The sequence below is a fragment of the Ranitomeya variabilis genome, chromosome 5, assembly GCF_051348905.1.
Source record: "Ranitomeya variabilis isolate aRanVar5 chromosome 5, aRanVar5.hap1, whole genome shotgun sequence".
Taxonomy (NCBI): domain Eukaryota; kingdom Metazoa; phylum Chordata; class Amphibia; order Anura; family Dendrobatidae; genus Ranitomeya; species Ranitomeya variabilis.
The window spans coordinates 217,007,628-217,030,812 of NC_135236.1; the positions used below are offsets into that span (position 1 = coordinate 217,007,628).

The 23,185-nt window shown below is 42.8% G+C and overlaps 1 protein-coding gene across 3 annotated transcripts in view; it reads left to right on the plus strand.

The window, feature by feature from the left end:
- The window catches only part of PIGB (phosphatidylinositol glycan anchor biosynthesis class B), a 64,656-nt gene that overhangs the window by 40,731 nt on the left and 740 nt on the right, over window positions 1-23,185 (plus strand). For 2 of the 3 annotated variants that reach the window (XM_077263780.1, XM_077263777.1), the window contains exons 4-11: window positions 1,678-1,782; window positions 3,690-3,820; window positions 3,899-4,039; window positions 5,446-5,497; window positions 8,313-8,524; window positions 9,119-9,183; window positions 11,346-11,547; window positions 17,494-17,674. In XM_077263780.1, the coding sequence (XP_077119895.1) occupies window positions 1,678-1,782; window positions 3,690-3,820; window positions 3,899-4,039; window positions 5,446-5,497; window positions 8,313-8,524; window positions 9,119-9,183; window positions 11,346-11,547; window positions 17,494-17,674 (1,089 nt within the window). Of the gene's footprint in view, window positions 1-1,677; window positions 1,783-3,689; window positions 3,821-3,898; window positions 4,040-5,445; window positions 5,498-8,312; window positions 8,525-9,118; window positions 9,184-11,345; window positions 11,548-17,493; window positions 17,675-21,201; window positions 21,587-23,185 lie in introns of those variants that run through there. The other variant, XM_077263779.1, reaches the window with a different exon arrangement.

The window sequence follows — 23,185 nt, forward strand, 5'->3', positions numbered from 1 at the left end:
TCTGCTCTGCTAGACGTTGTGGGTTTCCCTTCCAGCTACCATCCGCTCTGCTACCTGATGGACAGAAGTCTCTGACTTGTGTATAGGTCGCAGCACGCATAGATCTGTAGGTGTAAATGGTTTGTATGCACCTGCATTAATTTTACAGTAGTTTGAGATATATAAAAATCAGTATGCAAATAATATCTTTAAATGTGTGTAAATCTGACATCCAAAGGATTCATAAACTTCAATCAAACTACACCAAAGGCCTCGCGATCTTCCAATTTCTGCATGGCTCGGGGGTCCCAGTAACCTGGCGTCCAGTTTGTGATCAGCACAGGAGGTTTCCTGGGTGGGCGTGACTTGCTGATTTCAGGAGCTAAGCCAGACCTCTTTTCTGTCTATTCATTAGCAGTGATAAGCCAGCCAGCCCCCTTCACACACAGAACTGTGATATACCCACATAGGAAACGCTCTTCTGTATCAAACACAAGCGGCAAGTGGGGCAGATCATTGCTGATATCAGCACATGGGGACACCATTGTTAATTTTGTACACTTTTTTTTTAGCGTACCTACCACTTCTAGAACCTTCTGACGGTCCATGTAGGCTACAGATTAATATAAAGTACATAGTTTTGTTGGGCTGGGCTCTGCTCATGCAGTGTAAGAAAGCCCCAAAAGTCTTAATGGTCACCACAGTCATCCCAGTGCTGCCCCTCTGTTTTCCTGATCGGTCGGCACTTGGACTGATCAAGACTTCTAAATTGTCACAGTTACCTATCAGAAGTTTCTGAGAATGATTTTAAAATTCATTTTTAAAACTAGACATTCCCTGTAATGTGTAACTCGGTCTTGGTTGTGTCATGAAGGCTTCACAGGCTAAGAACGTTGTGCCACCATGAGGTAAACCTGGACTGACTGGCACAATTCTTAGGCCATGTTTATACTGAAGTGTTTTTTGTTTTTTTTTTCTCCTGTCAAAAATAATAGTTTTCTAGTGGAAACTGCTTCAGGAAAGGCTCTTTCTTTGGGAGTTTTCACATTCCTAAAGAGTTTTTAAAGCGTTTTTTGCAATTTTTATCTTTTTGCTGTTTTCTTTAGGAGCCACTTTAAAGAAGTTACATCCGCCTCCTTATTAACATCAGGCATTTTGAAAAGCCTGAACATACGAACAGCAAGTTGTTTTCCACACCATTAAAAAGGAATAATTTTTTATTACCGTATATATCATTATATTTTTTTTTTATTTTTTTTTTGAGCGTTTTGCAACCTCTTTATCAAGCATTTTCAGACACGAAGACCCTAAAAAGATATAGTGAAAAGTCGCAGTGTAAACATACACTTACAATTGAAACTCCCGCTGTTTGCAAAAGAGGGGCTACCGAATCCCCTTCATGAAGTCTCCACTAAAGTGAATGGGAAATACAGCAATCGATGGGCTCCAGTCGTGTCGCTTTAAACACTTGTGTAGCCCCTGAGGAAAAAACATGTACTGTAGGCAACCCTGTAGAAGGATGGGAATCAGCACTGTTTCAACATCATGGCAATATTTCTTTACAGAATGTAAAAAAAAATCTTTAAAAAAAAAAAAATTATTTTCTCTTTCTCAGAATTCGGACATTGCTGAGCTGTGTCTTGATGGTGCTGATAACTTACATACGTGACTCACTACGTTGTGCTTTTTTTTTTACAGATCTGGTTTCCCAGACTGATACAGGCTGTATTCTCCAGCATCGCAGATGTAAAACTGTACAGTGTAATGAGACAAATGGAAACTACGAATGTGGCAAAATGGGTGGTACGTGTCCGTAAGTTACCGCGTTCCAGTTGTCCGCTGCTTCATGTAATGCCGGTAGTGATTAACCTCTTATAGGGGTTGTCAATTACTAGGGCAACCCTTTCATGATCAAATGTTTGGCCCCCGTAACATAATAAAGCCTGTACTCGCCTCCCGTGCCGGTTCCGTTCCAGCGGTGTCGGCACTTGCTTTCCCCAGGGCTCCCGTGCGGTGTTGTGACACATGACGCTGGCGTCCAATCAGCATCGGCGTCACTGTCCCCACCTTAGGACAGATGGAACATGATGAGGACGTCCGGGCTGCAGCTGATCTGACCTCTTTCTAATCAATTCGTCAGGAGGCGGAGACAGTGACGCCAGCGCTGATTGGGTGCCAGCATCATGTGTCACATCACCGCACGGGAGCACCGGGTAGAGCGAGGGCAGACACCGCGGGACCAGCGCCGGAATGGGAGGCGAGTATAGGCTTTATTATTTTATGGAGGGCAAGTGAGGGGTACGACGAAGTTGTCCAAGTAGTGGACAACGTCTTTAAGCGCCTAGTCATATTTTTTTTTTTATTTTGGTGTTTTTGTTTTTCCTCCCCTTTTTCCAAAAGCCACAACTATTTATTTTTTCGTCTCCAAGGCAATGTGAGGGCTTGTTGTTTTTTTTTCTAGAATGAGTTGTAGTTTTGAATGACACCTTTCATGTGAGAAAAAAACAGTTCCAGATAGGATGAAAATAAACGTAATTCCATCATTGTTCTTTTTGTCTTTTGTTTTTACGACATTTGTTGTATGGTAAAATAAAAATGACTTTTGTAGTATGATTCTTTAGGTCAATGTGATAACAATGTTGTAAAAGTTTTTTCTTTTTTTTTATTGGTTAAAAAACCTCCAAACTTGGGGGGGTGGGGTGGAGGGTAAAATTGTTATCACCATTTTCTAAGACCCATAGCTTTTATTTTTGAAGGAGAGCCTTGTTGTTTGTTTTTTTTCTCGGTGAGCTGATGTTTTACTTGATAATATTTTTGTGCAGATATATTTTTCTCAAATTTTATTTATTTATTTTTTTTGAGAGAGAGCTGCTGGTTCTGAGAAAACAGCAATTCGGGTGATTTTAATCTTTTTTTTTTCTTATTACTTTTATGGCATAATTTTATATTTTCATATATTGGACTTTTACAGACAAGGCAATACCAGCTACCATATATTGTATTTATTTCTTGTTTAATTTGAAAATGGGGAGGTGATTCTATTCTTTACTTTGTTTTTATATAGATAACCATTTTTGTTATTTTAGTCCCTTTAGTGGACCTGAACCTGCGCTCCTTTGATTGCTTTTACTACGTACTGCAAAACTACAGGATTCCAGTGTATAGTGTGAATGATGGTTTTCTGTGAGTACCTAGATGGCAGCCGTAGTGGTTTTCAGCAGGCATCCAGTGATCGTAGCAGAGTGCAAGGGCAATGGAAGCCGCTGATTGAAAGCAGCATCTAAATGGTTAACAGCAGTGATCAAGGCTAGTTCTGGTCTCAGTTGTTACAGGCAGATTCCAACTGTTTAACACAGCCGACATCTTTCATGTGTGGAGATGGGTCAGCTCCTGCGGACACTTGCATGGACATACATCTTGTGTGCCAAGAGGTGTAATAAGGTTCTCTTCACACATAGGACCATTACTGCTTTACCCCATCATAAGTCAGTCAGATCTATTACGACTTGTCCACCATATCAGTTATGCTCGGGGTTGACCTGAATTCTGGTTGCAAGTATTTTTCTCTAGGCAAACGCTGAAATTGTGGTAATGCTGTGATTTTTGTGATAGTCTCGGCATACTCTAGAGGAATTCTGATGCCAGATGATGTGTGTTCAGATCTATGAAGGAGAATAAGCTGGGTAACATTATCCCTCGTGTCGTTCCAGTACTTCAGTCAACTATGCTCCTGGTTTACATGGTTCTGCTCCTCAAGAACCCTAACAAACACAATGGAAACGGTACTGGGCACCCTGGCTCTGCATTACTACCCTCTGGAAGGTTCACATACAAAGAACAGGTGAGACACCATCAGCTGGAAATGTGCTTTTCTACCACGTCGCTTGCATGCTATTAATGTCCTCTTCTTATTTTATAGCACAAAGTACTTGTTCTTCGTGGCTCTGGCTTTTCTAGTCCGGCCAACTGCACTTATTCTCTGGGTTCCATTGCTCTTATATCATTTCTCCAGGGAACAGAAGAAACTAGACTTAATAATCCATCAGTGTTTGCCTGTTGGGTAAGTATTACGGGCACAGTGCATCAATAAAGCCGCCTTGTGGACCACAGTCCACTAGCACTAGGATAACGGACACTCAGTGACTTTGAGATACAGGGATGCTACAGAACACAAGTAACTTTTCACTATACAATAATGAAAGGAAAGCGCACCTTGTGCAGATCATACTAGACAAAAAAGAACCACCGTGTTGGAGGTTCTCACCTGAGCCTGTTGTGCAAGAGCAGGCAGAACACTGGGGAAAAATGTAGTCAATCCTAGTGGCTGCTGCTCCACCCACTGGACTCCATTGAAATCCAGATAAAAATCCAAGGAAGGGAAAAATAGTGGTGGTTTGGTTCAGCGCTGCCACGGGAAAAAAATGGTGTACCACTGGGGTAATTGTATAAAAACTGTAATCGTTTCTACACATTTCAGAGCTGGTCTGGCTCCTTCATCAGGCCGGTGATACCTTCCTGATGAAGGAGCCAGACTGGCTCTGAAACACGAAGACACAAAAGATCATAATAAAACCAAAAACACTGAGTTTCAAAAAAATCACAGTAATTCGCAAGTGCTAGTAAAAAGATGTAAAAAACAGGCTATTTGGTTGATACGTTTTTTGCAAAAAATGTATACTAAGCTGCTCCACCAAACGTCAAGGTACACCCATATAGAGCAGTCCTAACTGATGTATGCAATCCCTATCTGATGTATTTAAAAACCTGATCATCTGTATATTACATGTGTGAACAGGGTTCAGAGAGGAAAAGTCCATGTGGACCTGCTGAGTGGAACAGCTTTTGTGCAGATAGCCCACAAGAAGTGGTGGGTAACGCCCTAGTCTTGTAGACACAAGAGAACAATTATGGAAACAGGAACACATGGGCTACTTGCACAGTGAACAAGTCTGTAGGAACATGTTCACACACCACCAAGAAACTTGAAGACACAAAAGAGCACAGTAAAACCAAAAACACTCCGTTGAAGAAAAGTCACAGTAATCAGCAAGTGCTAGTAAAAAGATGTAAAAAACAGAGTATTTGGTTGATACGTTTTTTGCAAAAAATGTATACTAAGCTGCTCCAGACTTGTTCACAGTGCAAGTAGCCCATGTGTTCCTGTTTCTTGGCACTGAAACACGTAGCAACGCTTAGTTTGTATACAATTACCACAGTTGTACACCATTTTTTCCCCGTGGCAGCGCTGAACCAAACCACCACTATTTTTCCCTTCCTTGCACTATACAATAATTATACTAGAACAGTTGATAGTTTATTTTATAGTCAATCCATTGTTTTTGTTGCTTCTTACTCGGGAGTCACATAGGGCAGATCCAACAGGGCAAGCCGTAGACTGCCCTTGTGGGGCGATAGGGTCAGGGTTGAGGCTGAGCTTCATATGCCAATCTTCTATATATTTTGCAGACTGCTAACCTTTGGTGGATCAATAATGATTGACTGGGTGTACTTTGGCAAGGTAAGATCAAACTAGGTAAAAGTTATTAGAGGCTGTGTGATGTCAGTATCTGTCTGTCCGTTATTCATATACACTAAAATTGGCTAATCCTTGAAAAACACAGAACACATAGAAAAATTTCAGCAAATTGCTCACCTCCAATAGGCGTGTACAACCAAAGATAATGCATGATAGAGCACACTGTGACTCAGTCTGCATTATTATCGGCAATGGCCCCGTCGGCACAAACCGTGTTTTGCTGGGGTTCGGACATAATGGATGCGGGGAGTGGTAGGTGGTTGTCCACAGATTTCCACTATGTGAAGAGGGTACAAAGCATGTACAGTGTCGGAGCGGGCAGAGAAAACAGGCTATAGGTGGAAAGCATATGAAACAATAAGTAAAGTGTTTCAGAATTATGCTGAGCTAATGAATATCGCAGCACACTGAATATGCCAAGAGCTCCCATCCGGCCTATATTGCTGGTAGAGACACTGGTGCAAGGGAGAAATAGGAAACTTGGATCTGGCTGCAAAATGCATATAAGATCATGTAAAAATGAAGGAATGAATTGCAATTGTAACAACTAACAACATATACAGTACAGACCAAAAGTTTGGGCACACCTCATTTAAAGATTTTTCTGTATTTTCATGACTATGAAAATTGTACATTCACACTGAAGGCAGCAAAACTATGAATTAACACATGTGGAATTATATACTTAACAAAAAGGTGTGAAACAACTGAAAATATGTCTTATATTCTAGGTTCTTCAAAGTAGCCACCTTTTGCTTTGATGACTGCTTTGCACACTCTTTGCATTCTCTTGAGCTTCAAGAGGTAGTCACCAGGATTGGTTTTCACTTCACAGGTGTGCCCTGTCAGGTTTAATAAGTGGGATTTCTTGCCTTATAAATGGGGTTGGGACCACCAGTTGTGTTGAGCAGAAGTCTGGTGGATACACAGCTGATAGTCCTACTGAATAGACTGTTAGAATTTGTATTCTGGCAAGAAAAAAGCAGCTAATTAAAGAACGAGTGGCCATCATTACTTTAAGAAATGAAGGTCAGTCAGCCGAAAAATTGGGAAAACTTTGAAAGTGTCCCCAAGTGCAGTGGCGAAAACCATCAAGCGCTACAAAGAAACTGGCTCACATGAGGACCGCCCCAGGAAAGGAAGACCAAGAGTCACCTCTGCTTCTGAGGATAAGTTTATCCGAGTCACCAGCCTCAGAAATTGCAGATTAACAGCAGCTCAGATTAGAGACCAGGTCAATGCCACACAGAGTTCTAGCAGCAGACACATCTCTACAACAACTGTTAAGAGGAGACTTTGTGCAGCAGGTCTTCATGGTAAAATAGCTGCTAGGAAACCACTGCTAAGGACAGGCAACAAGCAGAAGAGACTTGTTTGGGCTGAAGAACACAAGGAATGGACATTAGACCAGTGGAAATCTGTGCTTTGGTCTGATGAGTCCAAATTTGAGATCTTTGGTTCCAACCACCGTGTCTTTGTGCGACGCAGAAAAGGTGAACGGATGGACTCTACATGCCTGGTTCCCACCGTGAAGCATGGAGGAGGAGGTGTGATGGTGTGGGGGTGCTTTGCTGGTGACACTGTTGGGGATTTATTCAAAATTGAAGGCATACTAATGTTATATAATAGGAGTTTTATAAGGCATTAGTGATTAACATACACCATTTGTTATCCTTTCAATACTTCAGACGTGACGATGCACTGTAATTATTGTACTTCATGCTCTAACTGTTAATGATGGACACGAATGCAAATGTGTGTATTGCTTGATTTATTCTGAAACTAATAAACAAATTTAAAAGAAAAATTGAAGGCATACTGAACCAGCATGGCTACCACAGCATCTTGCGGTGGCATGCTATTCCATCCGGTTAGCGTTTAGTTGGACCATCATTTATTTTTCAACAGGACAATGACCCCAAACACACCTTCAGGCTCTGTCAGGGCTATTTGACCAAGAAGGAGAGTGATGGGGTGCTACACCAGATGACCTGGCCTCCACAGTCACCAGACCTGAACCCAATCGAGATGGTTTGGGGTGAGCTGGACTGCAGAGTGAAGGCAAAAGGGCCAACAAGTGCTAAGCATCTCTGGGAGCTCCTTCAAGATTGTTGGTAGACCATTCCCGGTGACTACCTCTTGAAGCTCATCAAGAGAATGCCAAGAGTGTGCAAAGCAGTCATCAAAGCAAAAGGTGGCTACTTTTGAAGAACCTAGAATATAAGACATAATTTCAGTTGTTTCACACTTTTTTGTTAAGTATATAATTCCACATGTGTTAATTCATAGTTTTGATGCCTTCAGTGTGAATGTCCAATTTTCATAGTCATGAAACTACAGAAAAAAGGTGTGTCCAAACTTTTGGTCTGTACTGTAAGAAAGAAATAATTTTTCCCCATTTGAAAGGTGGCTATAGTCTTTAAACTTGGGACTCTGGTAAGCTAAAAAGTTTTAAAAGACGCATTTTCAAAAATTGTATTAATTGACAGACCGTAATATTTTGCAAGCTCTGATGTTCTAGATATCCTTTTGTTAGAGGAGAAAAGCCCCTCTAGCATTAGGGAAGCTGTATGTAGCCAGCTGAAACTATAGGGGTATGACCCATCATACTAGGATTAACAGACTGTTCTAGGCCTACAGCAGGCATGATCTACTCGTTTACTGACCATGTTCTGTATGGCGTTCTGTCAATTCCCCAAGCACATCTCCAGGTCATCTGTTAGCTCAAAGAAGCTGCAGAGAATTCTCATCATTACTGAATAATTTCCATATGTGAAGTTGGATCTTTCTCTTACAGTGGACAGTTGTTCAGTGGAATTTCTTGAAGTTTAATGTGCTCCAGAATGTCAGCTCTTTCTATGGAGCTCACCCATGGCACTGGTACATCACTCAGGGATTTCCAGTCATTATTGGCACACACTTACCATTCTTTATACACGGATGTATGGTGGCACCAAGAAGATATCGTGTTCTACTAGTGGCTATAGTTTGGACTGTCCTAGTGTATAGGTAAGCAGAAAACTGAACGTTTTATGACAAAATGGAGATTAAAAAAAAAAAAACACCCTGATTCATGCACATTAATCCAGTTATATTTTTAACAATTCAAGAGGTCCTACATGTCCATTTATTGGTGGCCCATATCATGGGCAGCAGTGTGCATAGGATGCCTCTCTCCACGGATCATCGGTGGTATGCCAACAGCTATGGAGCTTTACAGATGACTTTTTAATATATATCCGCTCTAAAGCGTTCTCATGTTTGTTAGCTTGTTCTGCCCATAGAAGAGCACTGTATAAGCGTGTACCATATACTGACCCTGATGAGCACCACAACCCGTGCTGGGCAGCAGAACTTGCATGGCCTACAGGGCGGAAGATGGAGCTCCATCCTGCACATAGCACACAGCCTTATTACCTTACCGAACCCCTATATAGGAATAGAGAAGATTGGGTGCGGGCCTCTCTCCTGCCTCTAACGTTAAACTTAAGTTTGTCATAGAAGCTAAATAAAGGATTTGTGTTTGTAGCTTGAGATGGAACAGGAACAGGAGATTTTATCACAATGTTGTAGATACTGTAATGTCTGTTTTTCGATTTTTAGCACTTTGAGCCATAAGGAATTTCGGTTTATCTATCCAGTACTCCCATTCTGCATGATTTTCTGTGGTAAGACATTTATTTTTCCAAAAATAGTTTTGTGTCCTTTTATTTACTTGGCTAGCGTAAGTACCGTATATACTCGAGTATAAGCCGTGATTTTCAGCCCAAATTTTTGGGCTGAAAGTGCCCCCCTCGGCTTATACTCGAGTCTTGTTCGGCGGCGGGTGAGGGGGATAGAGGACTGTCGCATACTCGCCTGCTCCTGGCGCTCCTAACGTTGTCCCAGCCTGTCCCATGGTCTCCCTCGCTGCAGCTCTTCCTCTATTCAGCGGTCACGTGGTACCGCTCATTAAAGTAATGAATATGGACTCCACTCCCATAGGGGTGGAGCCGCATATTCATTACTGTAATAAGCCGTACCAGTGGCCGCTCATTACAGGAAGAAGCTGCGGTACCATGGGACAGGCAGGGACAGCGTCAGGAGTGCCGGGACCAGGTGAGTATTTCATATTCACCTGTCCGCGTTCCATTCGCCGGGCGCCGCTCCGTCTCCCAGTCCTCTTGCAGTGACTGTGCAGGTCAGAGGGGGCGATGACGTATTAGTGTGCGCGCTGCCCTCTGCCTGAACAGTCGGTGCAGAGAGACGGGACGCTGAGGAGCAGTGACGAGAGGTGAGTATGTTTTTTTTATTTATTTTTTTTTATTGCAGCAGCAGCATTACATGTGGCACAATGCTGTATGGAGCGTCTATGGGGCCATAAACAACTGCATGGAGCATTATATGGAGCATCTATGGGGCCAAAACTGCATGGAGCATTATATGGAGCATCTATGGGGCCATAACTGTATTGAGCATTATATGGGGCCATAACTGCATGGAGCATTATATGGGGCATCTATGGGGCCATAACTGCATGGAGCATTATATGGAGCATCTATGTGGCCATAACTGCATGGAGCATTATATGGGGCATCTATGGGGCCATAACTGTATGGAGCATTATATGGGGCATCTATGGGGCCATAAAGAACTGCATGGAGCATTATATGGGGCTCCTGATTCAATATGGATATTCAAAAACACTTAACCTACTGATGTCTCAATTAATTTTACTTTTATTGGTATTTATTTTTATTTTTGACATATACCGGTAGCTGCTGCATTTTCCACCCTAGGCTTATACTCGAGTCAATAAGCTTTCCCAGTTTTTGGTTGCAAAATTAGGGGGGTCGGCTTATACTCGGGTCGGCTCATACTCGAGTATATACGGTACTTTATTTCTAAGGCTGCGTTCACATTCTGTTTGCACTAAGCATCCATGACTCGGATGAAACCTCAAAAGTTATAGACTCTAATTGATCATTGCTGCTTCTCCACTTTTTTGTAGGAACTTGCTCCTTTAGTGACTTTAGTATTTGTACCTTATTCGCTATGTGTTTTTTGCCACTTTAAGTTATCCTTCTTTAAGTCTTTTTTTTTTTTGTTTTACTCGACGACTTTGCGCATCTATATATTTCAGATATTCACAAAGTCCAACTTTTACCAAATGTTAAATATTTTGGTCACTTCCCACTCTAGCATCCCCCCTGGGGTAAGGTTTCTAGAGGGGTTTAATTTGGAGAATTTTTGCCTCTTTTAAACTATTTTCTACTTTTGGCACCAAAAAACAGTGAAAACAAATGTCACTTTTCAATTTTTTTCCTAAATTCACAAATTGCATGTCCCATTTAGAAAAATTTCATAAAAAAAAAAAAAAATCAGAATTCAACAAGGCACACCAAGAAGTGACTTAAACTGCAAATAAAGAATCTGGCCCTTGGAGTATAATGTGGCGAATGTTCACTAGGTTATTGTGTCCAGCTACAGATGACCTCTGTCAGAAAGGCCAAACTAAGTTGAAACGTGCATACTTTGGCCTGTTTGCCTTGTTATACTCAATACCATTGGGCTTCCTTCTGAATCCCATTCTTCAGGGAATCAGTCGTAATCCATGACAGAGTCATAGAGATGGAGCATACATCTAATGTGAACCGAGCCAGAACAGTTGATCAATATGTCACATTTATAAGAATTTTTTTTCAGTCTTCCTCTACTTAAGGAATATTTAGTATAAGTAAAAAAAAAATAACTATTAGACAGGCGTTTACTCGTTTGCACGGATGCTTTGTTAGCTTTAAGTTTCCTGTTGTGGATTTACTTCTACTTACACAAATAATCCTGCCTCCAGGTTTTTCATTTTCAAGTATGAAACGGTGGAAGAAGCCAGCCATTGGCCTCCTGGTTTTATCAAATCTGCTTCTTGCCTTATACACGGGACTGATTCACCAAAGAGGAGCCCTGGACATAATGACCAACATTCAACAATTATGTCACAAGGAGAATTCCTCCCTCCTAGTTCTGATGCCTTGTCACTCTCTTCCTTACTACAGGTGAGGGCTGGCTTATTGGCTATTATGGAATCTCCCCTAGACATGCACCATACAAAGCAAGCTCCAATGGTTACTAATACAACTTTAATGCTGCTCTTAATACCAGCACGAGCATTTAAAGAGGTTATTCACTACTTTTTCATTAATGACCTTTTTAAAGGATAGCTCATCAATGTCTGATCGGTCGGGGTCCAGCACACCTGCCAAGTAGCTGCTCTTGGCGTCGGCAGCAGCATCAACTACCCAATCGCGGAGCTGCTCAGTCTGCATGGTAGTGGTCGATTTGAATAGGAGGCAGATATGTAGTACCCTGCCGCGGCCACTGCCAGAAGACAGAGCCGCTCCGCAATCAAGCAGGTGCGGACGCCGGCCGCTGATACAGAGAATAGGTGATCGGCTGGGGTGAAGGGTGTCAGTGGAAAAATTAGTGGACAACCTCTTTAAAGGGAACCTGTCAGCAGATTTTGCCGCTATAAGATGCAGCCACCGCCTTTCAGGGCTTATCTACAGCATTCTATAATGCTGTAGATAAGCCCCGGGGCCAACCTGCAAGTGAAGAAAACTGGTTCCTCCCACGTCACCAATCTGTGACGTAACTACACAGGCACAGCTCTCCGGTGCCCCCTTTGTCTCAGGTCAATAAGGGAACTGCACCTAGAGCAAATGGCCGCCGGGGTGACTGCCCTGTTACCCACGCTGGGTATTCTAAGATACTCAATCAGAATAAAAGGGTCAGCCCAAAATTAATTTATGGTTTAATTGCCTTAAGGGCGCACTAGATACTTACAAGAAATAAACAGTAAAAATATACCAAGAGTTACAGTCAGAGTAAAATATAACAATAAGAGTACAAGGCTTAAGGTACCTTCACACGAAACGACTTTGTAACGATATCGCTAGCGATCCGTGACGTTGCAGCGTCCTCGCTAGCGATATCGTTTAGTGTGACACGCAGCAGCGATCAGGATCCTGCTGTGATGTCGCTGGTCGCTGAATAAAGTCCAGAACTTTATTTGGTCGTCCGATCGCCGTGTATCGTTGTGTTTGAAAGCAAAAGCAACGATACCAGCGATATTTTACACTGGTAACCAGGGTAAACATCGGGTTACTAAGCGCAGGGCCGCGCTTAGTAACCCGATGTTTACCCTGGTTACCAGCGTAAAAGTAAAAAAAACAAACAGTACATACTCACCTGCGCGTCCCCCAGCATCTGCTTCCTGACACTTACTGAGCGCCAGCCCTAAAGTGAAAGCACAGCGGTGACGTCACCGCTGTGCTGTTAGGGCCGGAGCTCAGTCAGTGTCAGGAAGCAGACGCTGGGGGACGCGCAGGTGAGCATGTACTGTTTGTTTTTTTTACTTTTACGCTGGTAACCAGGGTAAACATCGGGTTACTAAGCGCGGCCCTGCGCTTAGCAACCCGATGTTTACCCTGGTTACCCAGGGACCTCGGCATCGTTGGTCGCTGGAGAGCGGTCTGTGTGACAGCTCCCCAGCGATCAAACAGCGACGCTGCAGCGATCGGCATCGTTGTCGCTATCGCTGCAGCGTCGCTTCGTGTGAAGGTACCTTTAGAGGTATAAAGCTGGAGGTCAATTTACCAGGTTGAAGGTCGCTTGTGGAGGCCAGGGAGCTCTGCGTTCCACAGGCACAAGACTTCTAGTTGCTGGGCAGCCCCCAAAAAGCATGTGCTTGGTCCCCTCTGGCTGGCATATGCCCTGTTCCTTATTTCATCATCATCATCTTCTGTTGTCTGACTCTCCATGTGTCCTCAGCTCTTAATCCTTCTGTGTCCCTCCCCCTGTACGGCTACTTTCACACTAGCGTCGTGCACTGCACGTCGCAATACGATGTGCCGACGCTAGCGTTGAAAGCGCCGCACAACGGGGGCAGCGGATGCAGTTTTTCAACGCATCCGCTGCCCCATTGTAAGGTCCAGGGAGGAGGGGGCGGAGTTCCGGCCACGCATGCGCGGTCGGAAATGGCGGACACGTCGCATAAAAAAAGTTACATGTAGCTTTTTTTGTGCCGACGGTCCGCCAAAACATGACGCATCCGTCGCACGACGGATGCGACGTGTGGCAATCCGTCGCAATGCGTCGCTAATGCAAGTCAATGGAGAAAAAACGCATCCTGCAAGCACTTTTGCAGGATGCGTTTTTTCTCCAAAACGACGCATTGCGACGGAGGCCAAATGACGCTAGTGTGAAAGTAGCCTACCTGGATGGGCTAACAATCTCCACCCTTCAGCTTCCCTGCAGAATCTATTCCCAATACCTAATAAATGGCATAACTTCTATCAGGATGATCGGATCAGTACACTGGCGGTACCAGCGCATGTGGTTTGTTCTGCCGGTCGTACAGGGATCAAACCTGGACCCATTCAATCGCTGTGGGAGGCTGAACTCTATATCTCAGGTTCCAAAACTCTCACTGACCTGTGAGTTGCACTATCAGATGCGCAATTTCTTCAGGACTATGAGGATATTTTTTGAGCCTGTACCTCGGACGATGCGTCCATAATTCATAATTTCATGTTGTAGACGGTCCGGCTGGGAAGACAATAGACGTGTCCTCCTGTAGCCATCTGACATGTATGCTTTAATTGAGCCCCCAAGCACCTCCATGCCCCCAGCTGGCTTGGCTTCCTCATTCAAGCTTTGAAGTGCCATCTGCCTGCTACACTGGTCTCAGTCCATTACCATACTAAAGGGTCTTCATTCATGTAGGGAAAAGGTGGGGGCCAGGAGTGCTCATGTCCCTGCAGACGTGTGACCAGGTGAATTCTGATATGAGACAAAATGGAGTCAGGCCAATCTCTGATAGGAGGCCAGCATTATGCCCCATATCCAAGATGGCGGCTGCTCCCTCTTCACAGTTATACTCACCAGGGGGGGCGGTCTGATCCGATGGGTGTCGCAGGTCCAGCACCTCCCATCTTCTTGTGACGCCACCCTCCTGCTTCATCGCTTCCCGGCATCGGTAAAGTACTGCAGTGCGCAGGCTCTGGGTCTCTCTGACCTTTCCCTGCGCAGAAGCGCCGATGTCGGGGAGCAATGAAGAAGCAGGAGGGTGGCATCGCAAGAAGATGGGAGGCGCCGGACCAGGACCTGCGACACCCATCGGATCGGACCGCCCTTACCCCCCAGTGAGTGTAATATAACTTATTTTTTTCACTTGCAGGTGGGACCGGGGGCTTATCTACAGCATTATAGAATGCTATAGATAAGCCCTGAAACGCAGTGGCCACATCTTATAGCGGCAATATCTGCTGACAGGTTCCCTTTAAGCATTACGATTCAGCAGTGGATGGGGTTCAGTCCATTGCCAGGGCTTCATTGATACTGGAATTGGCATATGTAGGGAAAATAAAGTATATGAAACAGGTTCAAGGTACCTAGGAGGACTGACAAAAAATGGTTTAAACAATACTGAAAAATAAATGAAAACATCACCCCCTTTTCGCAAAACAAAAATTAAAAAAAATTGAAATAGCTAATTCAGTAAAAGGTCTGCCTGCCCCACCCCCAAAAAAGCAATTTGAAAGATCTATGTACCACAAAATTGTACCAAAAAAGCTTACCATGCAAAAAATAAGCAAATAAGTTACATCTACAGAAAAATAAAGAATGACTACAAACTTTAATTTTTTTTTAGCAGAGTTCAGTTTGTTTTCTTTAACCACTAAAATATTAAAACATGCAGAAGTTGTACCTCACCATAAGACAGTAAGGGAATGTGCACACTTCGAGTATTACAAATTTTAGAAGAGAAAACTGGCACCAAATCCACATAAAGCTGCCACATGATTATGCCTCATGAGACCGCACAAAAAACACCTGTCAAGAGGAGCTCAGGTGCACACCAGAAAAAACCCCTTAGTGACAGAGCCAATCTGCTACTTAATGACCAAGCCAATTTTTACAATTCTAACCACTGTCACTTTATGAGGTTATAGCTCTGGAACGCTTCAATGGATCCCACTGATTCTGAGATTTATTTTTTTTTTCGTGACACATTGTACTTCATGTTAGTGGTAAAGTTGCTTAGATATAACTTGTGTTTATTTCTGGGGGAAAAAAAAAACAAATTTGGCAAAAAGTTTGAAAATTTAGCAATTTTCAATCTTTTAATTTTTGTGCCTTTAAATCAGTCATATTGCACAAAGTAGTTAAGTTTGGAAACATACTTTCTTTTGTTTGGATGTTTTAAGGGTTAAAAGCTTACCAGCGATTTCTCGTTTTTCCCAACCAAATTTCTAACACCATTTTTTTAAATTTTTTTTATTTTATTTTCACAAGGGTATCAGGAGAAAACGGACCACAAAATTTGTTGTGCAATTTCTCCTGAGTACGCCAATACCCCATATGTGGAGGAAAGCCACTGATTGGGCGCATGGCAGGGCTCAGAAGGGAGGGAGCTCCGTTTGACTTTTTGAATGCAAAATTGGCTGGAATCAATGGTGGCGCCATGTTGCGTTTGGAGACCCCTGATATACCTAAACATTGGAAATCACCCAATTATAACTGCAACCCTAATCCCAACACAAACCTAACCCCAACCCTAATGGACAAATGGAAATAAATGCTTTTATTTTATTTTTTACCTAGCTAAGGGGGTGATAAAGGGGAGTTTGATTTACTATTTTTTTTTTTATATTTTGATCACTGTGATGAGGTCTATAACAGTGATCAAAATGAACCAATAGGAAAAATTTCGTATTGGTGCTGGCTGGCAGATCTCGGCACGCACACTGCATGCGCCTGCCATTTTCTTCCCAGTAGAAGACAGCAGGGGACAGAACTGGGGGGTGCAGGTTGTCCAGGGACCTCATACCTCTCTCCTCTGATTTGCTAGATCATATCAGAGAGAGAAATTAAAAGGGAAATCAGACTTTTTTTTTTTTGTGGTCGCCATTATTCCATGAATAACGGTGATCGCAACACTGGGGAGGGTAAAAACCGACCAGAATCATGTTCTCTGGGGTCTCAGCTACCCCTGGAGAATTTCCGATGCTGGGGGGCGCTATAACCTTATTTCTCACGCCATTAAAAAGTGGCGCTGAGGAATAAGTACCCTTATCTGCCGCCGTTAAGGCATATCGGCGGTCGTTAAGGGGTTACACATGCTCAGAAAAAGCAAAAGAGGTGGCACGCACTGTCCGTGTAAAACATGTTTTTATTTCATATCCTTAAAACATTGCAGTGACCATGAAGTGTCCGTACCATTCTATTGCTGTAGTTTAAGGATATAAAATAAAATATTTTTTACATGGACGGTGAGTGCCACTTCTTTTGCTTTTTCTGGACATATGTTTAACACTTCGAGTATTTGCAGCAGGTTTTTCTGCATAAAAAAACATATTGGCAGGAAAAATACTGCTTAAAATCTATGACAAAAACCCAAATCACGCAAGTGAAAGAAAAAAAAAAATTTTTAAGTGGTAAACGCTGAAAAAACTGACACACTGCAGACTTGAAGAATGTTTGTTTCAAATCCACAAGGGAAAAATAAGCATCGTGTGTATGAGACTTCAGGAATCTCACTCACTTTGCTGGTACTGTAAAGTGCAGCATTTTTAGATAAAAGGGAGTAAAAATTAAAAGTGCGAAAACGAAAATTGGACAAATTAGTAAAGCATAAGGTTAGAGATCAATACTACCCACGTTCTTGTCATTGGGCCAGTTCTTTCTGAAGATGGTAGCCACATTTCCTTAGCGGATGTAACTGATTGATGGGGAGCGTCACTTTGTCCTCTACATTCTCTAATATTGCGTATGGCTGTATAGCTGAAGGAGTCCTTGTGACAGCAGTGACTTTGCACATCTTGCATTATAAAAGGGGATATTGCGTTACAAAACTAAGGGCTTTTGAACATTTCTAATGAAAATATTGTCTTGTGTTGAACAATTGTCAAAATGTCAACTTTTATGTTTTCCTTTTTCAGCCATGTTCATTGCCCCGTTAAGATGAGCTTCCTTGAGTGTCCACCTGATTTAGAAGACGATGATACATATGTTGACGAAGCTGATCTTTTTTACCTAAGCCCCCTCGCTTGGCTTAATGCAGAATTTTATAATTCAAAGCTATTACCAACACACTTAGTCATGTTCAATGTTCTAGAAGAGGTGAGTATACTAAACTCATGAACAAACTGGTCAAATATTTCCCCCCATTAAGGCTGTGTGCACACGTTCAGGATTTTTCGTGTTTTTTTTTTTTGTTGCTATAAAAACGCGATAAAACCCGCGAAAAAACGCATACATTAAGCATCCTATTAATAGAATTGCAATCTGCAATTTTTGTGCACATGTTGCGTTTTTTTTCCGTGGCGGAATCGCATTCCAGAGAAAAAAGGCAGCATGTTCATTCTTTGTGCGGAATCGCTGGGATTCCGCGCACATAGGAATGCATTGATCCGCTTACTTTCCGCATGTGGCTATGCCCACCATGCGGGAAGTAAGCAGATCATGTGCTGTTGGTACCCAGGGTGGAGGAGAGGAGACTCTCCTTCAGGCCCTGGGAACCATATAATTGTTAAATAAAAAATTAAAATAAAAAATCATGATATTCTCACCTTCCGGCGTCCCCCCCCCCCCCCCCCCCCGCAGCCTTCCTGCTCCTCACGATGCTCCGGTCCCAATAATGCATTGCGGCAATGACCTCAGATGATGTAGTGGTCTCGCGAGACCGCTACGTCATCACAGGTTATTTTGGCAATGCATTATTGGGAACGGAAGCATCGCGAGGAGCAGGAAGGCTGCGGGGGGGACGCCGGAAGGTGAGAATATCATGATTTTTTATTTTTAACATTATCTTTTTACTATTGATGCTGCATAGGCAGCATCAATAGTAAAAAGTTGGTCACACTTGTCAAACACTGTTAGGCCGGTTTCACACGTAAGTGGCTCCGGTACGTGAGGTGACAGTTTCCTCACGTACCGGAGACACTGACACATGTAGACACATTGAAATCAATGCATCTGTGCAGATGTCATTGATTTTTTGCGGACCGTGTCTCCGTGTGCCAAACACGGAGACATGTCGGTGTTCGTGGGACCGCACGGATTACACGGACCCATGAAAGTCAATGGGTCCGTGTAAAACACGTACCGCACATGGACGTTGTCCGTGTGCCGTGCAGGAGACAGCGCTACAGTAAGCGCTGTCCCCCCCCACATGGTGCTGAAGCCGCCATTCATATCTTCTCTGCAGCAGCGTTTGCTGTAGAGAAGATATGAATAATCCTTTTTTTTGTTGTTGTTTCTCGTGTTTAACATAAAGATCCATGTCCCCACCCCCCTCCCACCCCCTGTGCGCCCGCCCGCTGTTATTAAAATACTCACCCGCCTCCCTCGCAGTGTCCTGTCCTGGCCGCAGCTTCTCCTGTATGCGGTCACGTGGGGCCGCCCATTACAGAAATGAATATGCGGCTCCACCCCTATGGGAGGTGGAGCCGAATATTCATGACTGTAATCGGCGGCCCCACGTGACCGCTCATACAGTAGAAGGTGCGGCCAGGACAGGAAGCAGCGCCAGCGAGGGAGCCGGGTGAGTATTTTAATAACAGCGGGCGGGCGCACAGGGGGTGGGGACATGGATCTTTATGTTAAACACGAGAAACAAACAAAAAAAAAAAAGGATTATTCATATCTTCTCTACAGCAAACGCTGCTGCAGAGAAGATATGAATGGCAGCTTCAGCACCACGTGGTGGGGACAGCGCTTATCTCTAGCGCTGTCTTCTGCACGGTGCGTGTGGTACCCAGTCAGGACACGGGTGACACACGTGTGCCACAGAAACGCACGGGCACGGATAATTCCGGTACTGGAATTATCTGGACGTGTGAGACTGGCCTTAGACAAGTGTGACCAACCTGTCAATCAGTTTTCCAAGCGATGCTACAGATCGCTTGTAAAACGCTAGCATTCTGCAAGCTAATTACGCTTGCAAAACGCTAGTGTTTAGCGGGAATACGCATGCCAATTCCGCATGCAATATACCCGCGGCATGAGTTGCGGAATTGCCGTGGAAATTTCCACAGCAATTTTGCAACATGTGCACTTAGCCAAATTACAATAAGGGACCCCTGGAATATGTGAGCCCAGATTTCAAGGTTTGGATGTACACGACACACATAGATAAGCACAATCACAGTGTCAGGATTTTTTTTTATGTACTAACATGGGTTTTCCCACAAACAAAATGTAATTTTTATCAGTAGATCTTGGAATAATAATAATTTCCGCAATTGGATGTGTTTAAATAAAATGTCCCTGTGCTGAGATAATCTTATAAATGTGCCCCTACTGTGTAATGGCCGCGTCTGACTGTGCAGGGGACATGGCACTGGGCGGGGGAGGATGCAAAAAAGTATTGCGACAGGACAGCAGAGGGTCACAGCTGATGCTTTCTGTGAGGTAAAATATTTCACTGCTTGTGGTTTTTTTTTTATTTTTACCTCACGGAAAGCACCGCGTAGCATTAGCAGTGATCTCATCTGTATACTTCTCTCCCCCTTCCATGGCCAGGAGTTGTGGTATGATCACACCATGCTCCTACAGACACAGCAATTAAACAAAATATTTTCTTTTTAAGCACATCCAATTCTAGAACGTTTTAGGATTCCAAGATGTACCGATTAACATCCACTTTAAATGTAACTTCGTTCGTGACAAAACCGCTTTAAGCCCATAACAACGTTGGGATTTTCCGTTCTTCTTTGCTCTACTTTCCTAGAGCCATAATTTTGTCTTTGTCAATATGGCCGTCTGACAGCTTGTGTTTTTGTGGGACGAGTTAATGTTTTTACTTAAACAATTTTGGTGTAGATACGATGTTTTGATTATCAGTTATTGTATTTTATTGCAGCGACCAAAAAAACCTAATTCTGCCATTTTCATTGTTTTTATATTTTAATCTGGCATTTCTGAACGCAGTGACACCAGGTGTTTTGTTGTTGTTTTATTTTGAATGGGGCAAAAGGGGGTGATTTTAACTTTTTATAATTTTTTACTTTTCACTTGCTTCAAAAGGTTTCCTCAGGAGACTAGAAGCTGCGATCGTCTGATCTCTTGCGCTACGCACAGCAGGGCTTCAGCTCTGCTCTGTGTAGCAGAAATTAACTTCTATGAACGCCGGCATTCATAGCAGATCAGCAATAACAAGCATGGGGGTCTTCTGCAGACCCCTGGTTATCATGCCAACCAATCGGCGCCCCTCAATCATATGTGTGTGTATTATGATGTGGTCCCAGCGCGCTCGTGTTAAATGCTGCTGTCAGACTGTCAGCGCCATCTAACATGGTAACAGCCGTGGGTGGATTGCGATTCTGCCTGCAGCTGTTAGGGGCACATGACAGCTGATCAGGTCAGCCATCATGTGCCGGAAAAGATGCGGGAGTCCACATCAAATACTGGGACACAACCTATGACGTACCTATAAATAGGTTTTAATTGGGTGAAGGACTGAAACACATTTCCATAAGGAATACCCCTTAAATATAATCTATAGATGGCAAATGGTATCACAAATCCATCTAATCTTTTAGTTTGGATTTCTTGAATGAGTGGCAGCTTGCCTGCGCTGTAGTCACAAGTTGCCTTTTTTGTAGCTTTTTTCATGAAAATGAAAAAGTGTTTTTATTTATTCACAGTACCAGCAAAAGCTATTAAGCTAGTAGATTTCAGAAATCTATGCACACAAAAGAAAAAAAAAAACTAGACTGAATTTGAGAAATGCAGCATTTTCAACCAACTTTATTAAACGTACTGTACACAAAGCACACATACTCCACAACCAAAACAGCTATTTTACTGCCAAAAGAAGAGCATGTTGTGGCTGCAGAAAAAGAATGCAGCATGTGAGTATTAATGTTGATTCTATCTCAAATATGGTGGCGCCAAGTATCACCAAGCTATTAAGCCCCGCAGCGACACCAACAAACTCCCACACACTGTTTGTAAAAATATAAAGTATTAAACTGGTATATATCTAAGTATATACCGGTACGCGCTGGGCAATAGCAGAAAATGAGCAGTGGTGGAAAAATCCACTTCAGAGATATAAAGTAATAAGACTGAAAAAAGGGGGGGGTCGTGAATCCAATGTCCTTGTATTTCTGATGTCCACCGTAGGTAAGTGTCCCCTGCAATATGTACGGAAACCATAAGTAGAAGAGTAGACCAGTGTTCCTACCTTCAATAGAAGTCATCCCGATTCTAAGAGCGGTGACGATACCGCTGTTGTGCTGAATATATCCGGGTGCAGGGGACACTTACCTACGGTGGACATCAGAAATACGAGGACATTGGATTCATGATCCCCCCCCTTTTTTCAGTCTTATTACTTTATATCTCTCAAGTGGAATTTTCCACCACTGCTCATTTTCTGCTATTGCCCAGCGCGTACCGGTATATACTTAGATATATACCAGTTTAATACTGAGTATTAATGTTGCTAGTGTGTAAATAGTAAGTGACATGTTGGTAAAGAAATGACGTGACATTGGTAGGGGCTCACAATAGTCACATAATTGATAAGGCTGAAAAAAAGGATCGGGTCCATCACTGCCAAATTTTATTTTGATCTAGGCAAAATCCCTATTCAGGTTTGAGGCAAATTGCCTCATTGAATGTCCCATCTTCAGAAAATCCAGTACCCATAGCTGGTAGTAGTATTATATTTAGGGTATTTGCACGCATTCAATATTTAAACAACAAACTACAAAACTGAGCCAGAGCACGTGTTGGTATAAGTGCAATACAATATAGTGCAATATAGGTGTGCACAGTGGCTATTCGAAAAGCAGAACCGAATATAAAAACCAAATGAGCAAATACCCTGTTAATAAGTAAGTAAATAAATAGTAATAGCGCATGAAAACAACATGGGTACTTGGCTAACATTATTTTGATCAAAAAAGCCATCCCACCACGACAAGGTACATATACAGAGCAGGATCTGGGTCCCGACTGTTCAGACACCTTATTTACTTACTGCAGGGTATTTGCTCACCAAGTACAATACTTGCAGTGTAAGAATCCGCTGTAAATACTTCAATGTTGGCATTCACCTTTTGTGTGCTCCCCCCATTTATCTGAATGGCTGAAAAACACTATAAAAACCTCTGAAACCATTGACATGCTGCAAATTTGAAACTGCTTCATCTCTGCAAGCACAAAAATAAGCATGTGCATGAGACTTCAAGAATTTTTATAGGAAAAAACGCAGTGTTAACATACTCTTAAGAGACAAAAAATTGAGACTTTGTGAACATAATCAATAAATCCCATGTACAGAGGGTTTCTTTAGTCTTACTGCTCTTACAGTAAAGAATCAGTGAGGGTGATGAGACCTCTGCATTAATAAAGTGCTAAAGGAAGATTTGTACAATAGGTTATCCAATCCTAGCTAATCAATAACTAGTTATTAAAATTAAATGCTAATTTGAATAACTAGTTACTGATTAGATACGATTGGATGAAAGATTGTGTATATTCCTTCACTTTACAGTTTTAATGGCCTGACAAAGACTTGGAGGTGGGGGGATATGATGAGGCTAGCACTGGCTGCAAATTTTTCAACAGACACTTTGTCAGTGTGGAAAAATTTGTGACACACTAAACACAGATCAGTGT